Below are 10,488 nucleotides of genomic sequence, written 5' to 3'. Positions count from 1 at the left end.
GTGCCCGCATCCTCGTCTGCACCTGCCCGTGTGCCCGCATCCTCGTCTGCACCTGCCCCCGTGCCCGCATCCTCGTCTCCACCTGCCCCCGTGCCCGCATCCTCGTCTGCACCTGCCCCCGTGCCCGCATCCTCGTCTCCACCTGCCCCTGTGCCCGCATCCTCGTCTGCACCTGCCCGTGCCCGCATCCTTGTCTATATCTGTCCCTGTGCCTACACCCTCATCTATACCTGCCCCTGCCCCACACCTACATCTGTGTCCACACTCTCATTTGCACCTCTGCGCACACCCTCATCTGTACCTGTGTCTCCCCTGTGCCTGTCCTTAAGCTCGGCCTCTTGGAGCGGCTTCCAAGCTAGCAGAGCTGGGGTGGGCAGCTCACTGGGGGGCTGATGTGAGGCTGTTTTGGTCCCAAGGTTGGATTCAGGAACCCCCGCAGGGCAAGTGGTGGGCCTGGGGACCCCTGGTTTGGGGCCCGTGGTCTGCTCTGATGTGCACACCCATGAGGAGCCCTTGGCTTGGCCTCCTGGCCCCATGGGCATGGCAGCTGTGGGGGCCGCTGTGGGCCCCTGTGTTGGGTTTGCGGGTTTTGCTCTCCAGGTCCTGTGTCTGGGCCTTAGTTCCCCCATCTGGAAGTCGGGATGGCAATGGGATGCACCTGGGGGCCTCTCGTGGGTGCGTGCACCCAGAGGGCAGGAGGACAAGGGATGCCGTCGTGGAGAGCCTGGGTGCCCCCACCCACCGCCCGTCTGCCCACAGGAGCCTGGATGTGTGGATCGGCTTCTCAGCTGTGGAGGGGGCTGAGGCGGAGGCGGGCATGGCACCGCAGGGCGAGGCCTTCAGCCTGGAGAGCTGCCAGAACTGGCTGCCTGGGGAGCCGCACCCCGCCACAGCTGAGCACTGCGTGCGGCTCGGGCCCGCTGGCCAGTGCAACACGGACCTGTGCTCGGCACCGCACAGCTACGTCTGCGAGCTGCAGCCTGGGGGTGCGTGCGAGGGGGTGCTGGGGCTACCCCGGGGGCCAGGACAGCCACCCCACCCTGCTTTGCTGACCCTGATCCTGTCCCCGATCCTGCCCTGCCATCTCACTGCCCCAGCCCTCTGTCCTCCCCTCACTCCTAGACGCTGAGCCCCTGGGACAACCATGGAGGGGTGCCGCTGGGGGGTGAAGGCCCAGCACAGGCGGGGTCCACTCTGCCTCACCTGGACACCCACCCTCACTGCACACTCCACCCCCAGGCCCCGTGTGGGATACAGAGAATGTCCTCATGGGAGCACCCAGTGGGGACCTGCAGGGACCCCTGAGTCCTTTGGTGCAGCAGGATGCCCTCGTGGACCCCCAGGGGCCTGTGGAGGTAGGCCGACCCCTGGGCTGCTTTCCAGGGCCTCATTGAAGCTGAACAAGCTCAGCATAAATGCTCTGGGGAGTCCAGAGGGTTCGGCAGATGGAGCGTGGGCGGCCCCGCCACCCTGGCCTTCCCCGGGGCCACTTTCCCTTCCTCACGGCAGCAGGCCCTGGGGTCGGGGGAGGGGGTAGGTACCAGGGTCTTGGAGCTGAGTGGCGCCCCGCCCACAGGTGATGGTGTTCCCTGGCCTCAGTGTGAGGCGTGAGGCCTTCCTGACTGCAGCTGAGTTTGCGACCCAGGCACTTGGGCGGCCTGCCCAGTTGCGGCTGCAGGTGTTCCGGCCTGCGGGTGGCACAGGTGGGAACCATGGGCGTGGGGTGCCCCTCTGACCTCTCACGTCTTCCCCTAGTCCCTGACTGGTGTCCAGCGGGTGGTGGGGTGGGCAGGACAGGTTGGGGAGCTGGGCAGCACCCACAAGGAGGCGCTCCTGGTGCACCCGTGTCACGAGGGCCAAGCTTGTCAGGATGTACTTGGCACTCTAGACGGCTGCCTGTTAGTGAGCCTGGGACCTGGCACCCCTTTCCTCTTTGCAGGGGCCCCGGAAAACAGCAGCGAGCCTGAGAGTGGATCCCTGGACAATGGCACAGTGCTGGCTCCCACATGCATGCCGGAGGGAAGCTGGTGCCCTGTGGCCAACATCTGCGTACTGCTGGACACGCCCGGCCCCCCTCGGACCTGCATCAACGGGTCCATGCTGGGGCCCGGGCTCTCCAGGGCCGCCTATGTGCTGTGGAGGGAGTTCCTCGTGTCCGTGCCCACAGGGCCCCCCGCGCAGTACTCGGTGTGTGCCCCCTGCAGTACTCGGTGTGTGCCCCCCGCGCAGTACTCGGTGTGTGCCCCCTGCAGTACTCGGTGTGTGCCCCCCGCGCAGTACTCGGTGTGTGCCCCCCGTGCAGTACTCGGTGTGTGCCCCCTGCAGTACTCGGTGTGTGCCCCCCGCGCAGTACTCGGTGTGTGCCCCCCGTGCAGTACTCGGTGTGTGCCCCCTGCAGTACTCGGTGTGTGCCCCCCGCGCAGTACTCGGTGTGTGTACTCCCCTGCCATGCAGTATTTGGTGTGTCCCCCCCACCCCACGATACTCGGTGTGTACCCCCTGCGCACACTGTGCTCCGTGTGTGTACCCGCTGTGCAATACTTGGTGTGTATCCCCCCCACGGTACTCGGTGCGTGCCCCCCCGTGCACAGTGCTTGGTGTTTGTCCCCCCCCCCCACGGTACTCCATGTGTGTACTCCCCACGGTACTTGGTGTGTGTGTCCCCCATGTGGTACTTGGTGTGTGACCCCCCTCCCCACAGTACCTGTGATTCTCGACGTGTGCCCGCCCCTGGTACTTGGTGTGTGTCCCGGCCTGGGTGCCCCCGCTTCCCCTCGGCTGCCCGAGTCTAAGGTCTCCGCACTGAACAGATAATGCCCACACTCTTCTCCTCAGCCCCTGTCGTCCCCCAGTCCTGTCTCCCTTGTCAGCCTTGTCCCCCCAATCATCCCCGTCCCATTGTCCCCCTTAGTCCCTTCCCCCCGTGAGCCCCCACCTCCCCCTCAGGCCACTGGGCCCCGTGTGCGTGCTTGCACCCCCGGCCTTCGTAGTACCCACAAGGTGCCAGCCACCCTGCATGTCCCTAGCACAGAGGCACTGCCCCAGGGCCTTTGCATGTGCTCGGCCATCTCAGGGGACTGTCTGTGTGGTGGTTCCTCCCTCTCAAGTCCTGGCCGCAGGGTCCCCTTGGAGGGCCCTCCCCTGCCCAGGGAAGCCCCCACCTGAGCCACGTCCTCTCTCTTCCTGTCTCCTCCACGGCACTCTCCTGGTGTGTGTGTACCTGTCTGCGGCCATCCTGTCCACACCACGGCATAGAACGCTTGGTCACACGGGAGGGGCCCTGTATGTGTGGTCGAGTGTAAGGGTGACTGTCAAGTGCCAAACCCCAGGTTGGGAGCCCTCTGCGGCCCTGCCCACCCAGCGGCCCCACCTAGCAGCGGCCCCACCCACCCAGTGGCCCTGCCCACCCAGCAGCTCTGCCTTCTCTCTGCAGATCGCCTTCTGGAACCAGGATGCGCCCCTGCTCCCCGGTGACCTCCTGGCCCTGCAGCATGACGCTGGCCCAGGTGCCCTCCTGCGCTGTCCTCCTGCCCAAAGGTTCCCTGCCCCCGAGGCCCCCTACCTCTCTGCCAACACCTCGGCTTGGCTGGCCCACCTGCCCACCCAGCTGGAGGAGGCCCCAGTCGGCCCACCCTGTGCACTGCGGCTGCTTGGGGCCACGGAGCGTCTCACGCCCCTGCTGGGCCTGGGCCCCAAACCTGGGCTGCAACGTCCCGGGCGCTATGAGGTCCGAGCTGTGGTGAGCAATGGTGTGTCCGTGCACAACCTGTCCTGCAGCTTTGCTGTGGCCTCCCCCTTGGCTGGGCTGCGTGTCGTCTACCCTGCCACCCTTGATGGCCGTCTCTATGTGCCCACCAACCGCTCGGCCTTGGTGCTTGCGGTGAACACTGGTGCCAACACCGCGGCCACGGCCCGCTGGCCTGGGGGCAATGCCAGCGCATCCTTCGAGGCCACCTGCCCTGCTGTGGTGGACACCCTGGTACCCGGCTGCCCCCGTGAGGCCAACGGCACGCTGTTCTCGGTGCTGGCGCTACCTGGGCTCAGCGAAGGGGAGCACTCTGTGGAGGTGGTGGCCGAGAACAGCGTCAGCCAAGCCCGTCTCAGCCTGCACGTGACGGCCGAGGAGCCCGTGCGTGGCCTCCGTGCCATGCCCAGCCCTGAGTCCCGCGTGCTGCAGGGTGTCCTGGTGGTGAGTGTGGGTACAGGCCCCCAGACCTCCCCTGACCCCTGCCCAGGGCCTCCCCTGAGCCCCCTGGAACCTGCCCTGTGTGGTCACGTGCAGCCCACCAGGCGACCCGTGTGGGTATCCACACCAGCTCTGTGTGAGGCCCTTGCCTCCCAGACAACAGCAGGAGGTCCGGAAGGGATCAGATAGGCTGACTCAGTCACTGGTTTCAGGCCTGTTTTACAGGTGGGGAAACTGAGGCACAGAGAGGTCACGGGCATCACCAGGGTCACAGGTGGAGAGTACGAGCTAAGGTGTCTGGGTGGGCGTTGGTCCTGCACAGACCCCGGCCCAGCCCTCCTGGCTTGGTCCCCCTTGACCCGGCCCCCCCAGCCTGGCCCCCGCCGGACCCAGTCCCCCTTACCCAGCCCTCCCTGACCCGGCCGCCTCCAGCCTGGCCCCCCCAACCTGGCGCCCCTGACCTGGCTGCCTGGCGCTCTGCCCGCAGAGGTACAGCCCCGCAGTGGAGGCGGGCTCAGACGTAGTTTTCCGGTGGACCATTGACGATAAGCAGTCGCTGACTTTCCACAACGTCGCCTTCAACGTCATCTACCAGAGCACTGCCATCTTCAAGCTCTCGGTGGGTGGGGGGTGAGGCCACGGGAACCTTATCTCTGCCTTCAGCTCTGCTTCAGCTCTGCTCCCAGGGACCCAGCGGCAGTCGGGGGGCAGTGTGTGGGGGTGCCGCTAGGCCCCCTCGCTGTCCTCTCCACCGCTGAGGGTTGGCGCTCAGTGACGGCTGTCTCTGCAGCTGACGGCCTCCAACCACGTGAGCAACGTTACCGTCAACTACAACGTCACCGTGGACCGCATGAACCGGATGCGGGGGCTACGGGTGTCGGCGGTGCCTGCCGTGCTGCCCCAGAACGCCACGCTGGTGCTTATGGCTGGCGTGCTGGTGGACTCGGCTGTCGAGGTGGCCTTCCTGTAAGTGGGCAGGCTGGGGAGGCCATGGGGGCGCTGAGAAGGGCGAGCTGGGGTGGGCTGCGGCCGGGTTCCAGTGGCCACCACCCGCTGACCGGTGCCCGTGCTCTGCCAGGTGGACCTTCGGGGACGGAGAGCAGGCGCTGGGCCAGTTCAAGCCTCCGTACAACGAGTCCTTCCCGGTCCTGGAGCCCACGGTGGCCCAGGTGCTGGTGGAGCACAACACCACACACACCTACACCGCCCCAGGTGAGGGCGGGGCCGCTGTCCCCCCCCAGGGCTGCCCCCGCCCCCCACTGCATGGCCGGGGCACTGGAATCCCCCCCCAGGAGGAGGGGGAGGCGGCCCGTCACCACCACCCCATGGGCTGTCCCCACAGGTGATTACAACCTGACCCTGCTTGTGTCCAACGCCTTTGAGAACCTGACGCGGCAGATACCCATCCACGTGCGCGCCGCCCTGCCAGCCCTGGCTGTGGGGCTGAGCAGCCATGTCCTGGTGGCCGGCCGGCCTGTCACCTTCTTCCCATTGCCCTTGCCCTCGCCTGGGGGCGTCCTATACACGTGGGACTTTGGGGACGGCTCCCGCATCAGGCCGCAGAGCAAGCCAGCCATCAACCACACATATGCCACGAGGGGTATGTACCACGTCCGCTTGGAGGCCAACAATACGGTGAGCCACACAGCGGCACAGGCCGACATCCACGTCCTCGAGGAGCCCTGTGGCCTGAGTGTGCGCCTCAGCCCGGCCGTGGAGCAGGGCGCGCTCGTGCAGGTCAGCGCCACGCTGGAGGCGGGCGACAACATCACTTGGATCTTCAACATGGGCGATGGCACGGTGCTGTCGGGGCCTGAGCCCACCGTGGAGCACGTGTACCTGCGGGCACAGAACTGCACTGTGACCGTGACAGCCGCCAGCCCCGCCGGCCGCCTGGCGCAAAGTCTGCCCGTGCACGTCTTCGTCCTGGAGGTGCTGCGCATCGAGCCCGCGGGCTGCATCCCCGCACAGCCCGACGCCCAGCTGACGGCCCATGTCACCGGAGACCCTGCCCACTATGTCTTCGAGTGGATTTTTGGGGACGGCTCACCGAACGCGACCATCTCTGGGAGCCCAGTGGTGACACACGACTTCACGCGCACAGGCACCTTCCCGCTGGCCCTGGTGCTGTCGAGCCGCGCCAACAAGGCACAGTACTTCACCAGCGTCTGCGTGGAGCCCGAGCTCGGCAACGTCACGCTGTGGCCCGGGAGGCAGTTCCTGCGGCGCGGGGACGTGGCCCGGCTGGAGGCGCACGCCTGGCCCCGCTTTCCCTACCGCTATGCCTGGGACTGGGGCACCGAGGATGCCGCCACCCGCCTCGGGGGCCCCGAAGCCGCCCACACTTACCAGGAGGCTGGCTCCTACCTGGTGACAGTCACCGTGTCCAACAATGTCTCGGTTGGCAACGACTCGGCGGTGGTGGAGGTACAGGAGCCCGTGGCGCTCACGGGCGTCAGGGTCAACGGCTCACACGTGCTGGAGGCGCAGCAGCCGTACCTGTTCACCGTCGCCGGCCACGGCAGCCTCGTCAGCTACCTGTGGGAGCTGGGGGACGGTGGGCAGCTCGAGGGCCCTGCCGTCACCCACGCCTACAACCGCACAGGCGCCTTCACCGTGAGGGTGACCGGCTGGAACGAGGTGAGCCGTGGCGAGGCCTGGCTGAACGTGACTGTGGTGCGGCGGGTGCGGGGGCTCCGTGTCAACGCCAGCCGCACGGTCGTGCCGCTCAACGGCAGCGTCAGCTTCAGCACCACGCTGGAGGCGGGCAGCGACGCACGCTACTCCTGGGTGCTCTGTGACCGCTGCACCCCCATCCCCGGGGGCCCCACCATCTCCTACACTTTCCGCTCAGTGGGCACCTTCAACATCATCGTCACGGCGGAGAATGCGGTGGGCGCCGTGCAGGACAGCATCTTCATCTACGTGCTGCAGCACATCGAGGGGCTGCAGGTGGTGGGTGGCGGCAGGGGCAGCTGCTTCCCCACCAACCGCACCCTGCAGCTGCAGGCCGCGGTCCGGGACGGCACCAACATCTCCTACAGCTGGACCGCCCAGCAGCCTGGGGGCCCCCTGCTGGCTGCCACCGGCAGGGTCTTTTCACTCACTGTGCTTGAGCCTGGCACCTACCTCGTCCAGCTGCGGGCCACCAACATGCTGGGCAGCGCCATGGCCAACCGTACCCTGCACTTTGTGGACCCTGTGGGGTTGCTGACTGTGGCTGCCGCCCCCAACCCGGCTGCCATCAACGAGAGCGTCACCCTGGCTGCCGAACTCACAGGCGGCGGTGGCGTCGCGTTCACCTGGGGCCTGGCGGGGGGGCTGCGCTGGGTGACCTTGGGGCCGGCCACGACCCATGCCTTCACCAGCCCTGGCCTGCACCTGGTCACGGTTGTGGCTGAGAATGCACTGGGTGCAGTCAACGCCACTGTCGGGGTGGCGGTGCAGGCGCCTGTTGTGGGCCTGGGCATCCGGGCCGGTGAGCCAGACTGCAGCTTCGTGGCAGCTGGCTCCGTTGTGCCCTTCTGGGGCCAGCTGGCTGCCGGCACCAACGTGAGCTGGAGTTGGGCAGTGCCGGGGGGCCACAGGCTGCAGGGCCAGCACGTGGCCGTGGCCTTCCCCGAGGCTGGCACCTTCTCTGTTCAGCTCAACGCTTCCAATGCAGTCAGCTGGGCAGTGGCCGTGCACAACCTCACAGTGGAGGAGCCTGTGGTGGGCCTGGTGCTGTGGGCCAGCAGCAAGGTGGTGGAGCCCGGGCAGTCGGTCGACTTCCAGGTGCTGCTGGCTGCTGGTTCGGGCGTGGTGCTGCGCCTGCAGGTGGGCGGGGCCGACCCCGAGCTGCTCGCCGGGCTACGCTTCTCGCGCATCTTCCCGCGTGCCGGGGACTACGTGGTGGGCGTGCAGGCCGAGAACCACGTGAGCCGGGCGCAGGCACAGGTGCGTGTGGCCGTGCTGGAGGCTGTGGGCGGGCTGTGGATGCCACACTGCTGCGCACCAGGCGTGCCCACAGGGGCCGAGCAGAACTTCACGGCCCGTGTGCGGCACGGCTCCCGCGTCCAGTACGCCTGGTACTTCTCACTGCAGAAGGTGCAGGGCGACTCGCTGGTTATCCTGTCGGGCCGCGACGTCACCTACACACCTGTGGCTGCGGGGCTGCTTGAGGTCCAGGTGCGTGCCTTCAACGAGCTGGGCGGCATCAACCTCACGCGCTGGCTCGAGGTGCAGGACGTCATCCAGCACGTGGCGCTGCACAGTGACCGCTGCTTCGCCAACCGCTCGGCCCGCTTCGAGGCCTCCGCCAGTCCCAGCCCACGGCGTGTGGTCTTCCGCTGGGATTTCGGGGACGGGGCCCTGGGACAGGCAACGGCGGAGCCCTGGGCCACCCACGCCTACCTGCAGCCCGGGGACTACCGTGTGCAGGTGAACGCGTCCAACCTGGTCAGCTTCTTCGTGGCGCAGGCGGCAGTGACGGTGCACGTGCTGGCCTGCGAGGAGCCCGAAGTGGATGTGGCCCTGCCCCCACAGGTGCTGATGCGCCGTTCCCAGCGGAACTACCTGGAGGCCCACGTCGACCTGCGTGGCTGCGTCACCTACCAGACCGAGTACCGCTGGGAGGTGTACCGCACCACCAGCTGCCGGCGGCCTGGGCGTGCCACCCGCCTGGTCCTGCCTGGCGTGGACACGAGCCGGCCACAGCTGGTGGTGCCGCGGCTGGCGCTGCCTGTGGGCCACTACTGCTTCGTGTTCGTGGTGTCGTTTGGGGACACGCCACTTGCGCGCAGCATCCAGGCCAACGTGACGGTGGTCCCCGAGCGCCTGGTGCCCATCATCGAGGGCGGCTCGTACCGCGTGTGGTCAGACACGCGGGACCTGGTGCTGGACGGGAGCCGATCTTATGACCCCAACCTGGAGGACGGTGACCAGACACCGCTCAGCTTCCACTGGGCCTGTGCCGCCGCCTCCCAGGTCCCCGGGGGCCAGCCCGGGCTTCTAGCCCCGGCGGGAGGTGGGAGGGTCCCTGAGCTGTCTTCAGGGCAGGCGGTCAGGGTTCTCATTCCTTCCCCCGTGTTTGGGCTGCAGAGTGAGGCCGGTGGGTGTGTGCTGAACTTCGGACCCCGCGGGAGCCCTGTGGTCACCATCCCCCGTGAGCGGCTGGAGGCTGGTGTGGAGTACACCTTCGACCTGACCGTGTGGAAGGCTGGCCGGAAGGAGGAGGTGACCAACCAGACGGTGGGTGCTGGCTGGCTGTGGGGGTGGGGGTGCTCCCGGCAGTCGGTCCTGGGGTGACAGCGGGTCACTTGTCCGCAGCCCCCTCCTTTTTAAGGGTCTCCCGTATTTTAGACTTTTGGAGGTTCAGGTCTCTTAAACCACGGCCGCAGTTAACACAAGCGTAGTCGAGGGCGTCCTGCTGCGGTGGCGCAGCCTCAGAGTAGGATGCAGCCCCGCACCAGGCCACCGAGGTGCTGCGTCACCCCGGGGTTTGAAGATCACACCGAGTGCCCCAACAGTGCAAAGGGGACGACGTTAAGAGTCCCGTCCCACCCGGCCCCAAGGCAGCCACTGTCCCCAGAACACAGGTCTGCTGGTCCCCAGGTGTGGTCAGAGGCCAGCTCTCCCCCTCGTGTGGGCACCCTCCCCTCCCCTCCCCTCCCCCAGTGGCCCACACACCAGGAGGGTCGGGACCGCGGACAGGTGACACAGGTATCTGTCTGCCCTCGGGAGAAGGCGTGTGCCCTGCTAGTGGCACCAGAAGCTGCGAAAAATGAGCCCGATGTGGCCCTGCTCCTGTGGAGCCTCCTTACACCCTCACACCGTCCGGACGGGGAGACACGACCAGTAGGCCCTGGGGAGCATGGAGTCTGAGCAGAGGTGGGGGGGCTGGGTATTCCTGGCCAGGGAGCAGCATGCTTAAGGCAGAGGCCCCCCTTCATGGGCTCAGGACCACCCACCTGCAGGGGCTGCTTCTAGGACCGGGGCTCAGCTCGGTGGCCTCAATGTCCCTCCCAGGTGCTGATCCGGAGTGGGCGGGTTCCCATCGTGTCCCTGGAGTGCGTGTCCTGCAAGGCACAGGGTGTGTACGAAGTGAGCCGCAGTTCCCACCTGTACCTGGAGGGGCGGTGCCTCAACTGCAGCCGTGGCTTCAAGCAGGGGGTGAGCGGCCATCCACTCGCTGCGTCCCTGCCCGCCTCTGCCCTGTCCCCTCAGCACGCTGACCACCCCCTCCATCCCCCACCATGTCCCTGCCCCCCTCTGCCCTGTCCCCTCAGCACGCTGACCACCCCCTCCATCCCCCACCATGTCCC

The 10,488-nt window shown here is 67.3% G+C and overlaps 1 protein-coding gene across 1 annotated transcript in view; it reads left to right on the top strand.

Moving 5' to 3' along the window:
* Window positions 1-10,488, top strand: part of PKD1 (polycystin 1, transient receptor potential channel interacting) — a 29,601-nt gene that overhangs the window by 3,077 nt on the left and 16,036 nt on the right. Inside the window, exons 7-17 of the mRNA XM_012554585.1 lie at window positions 760-986; window positions 1,240-1,355; window positions 1,577-1,703; window positions 1,940-2,187; window positions 3,434-4,189; window positions 4,674-4,805; window positions 4,977-5,152; window positions 5,265-5,398; window positions 5,529-9,151; window positions 9,266-9,415; window positions 10,193-10,336. Of these exons, the coding sequence (XP_012410039.1) occupies window positions 760-986; window positions 1,240-1,355; window positions 1,577-1,703; window positions 1,940-2,187; window positions 3,434-4,189; window positions 4,674-4,805; window positions 4,977-5,152; window positions 5,265-5,398; window positions 5,529-9,151; window positions 9,266-9,415; window positions 10,193-10,336 (5,833 nt within the window). The remainder of the gene's footprint in view (window positions 1-759; window positions 987-1,239; window positions 1,356-1,576; window positions 1,704-1,939; window positions 2,188-3,433; window positions 4,190-4,673; window positions 4,806-4,976; window positions 5,153-5,264; window positions 5,399-5,528; window positions 9,152-9,265; window positions 9,416-10,192; window positions 10,337-10,488) is intronic.

The sequence above is a fragment of the Trichechus manatus genome, unplaced genomic scaffold, assembly GCF_000243295.1.
Source record: "Trichechus manatus latirostris isolate Lorelei unplaced genomic scaffold, TriManLat1.0 scaffold00024, whole genome shotgun sequence".
In the NCBI taxonomy this organism is placed as follows: Eukaryota; Metazoa; Chordata; class Mammalia; order Sirenia; family Trichechidae; genus Trichechus; species Trichechus manatus.
The sequence above is the reverse complement of the archived record's forward strand: the minus strand, read 5'-3'. Positions and strand labels throughout refer to the sequence as shown.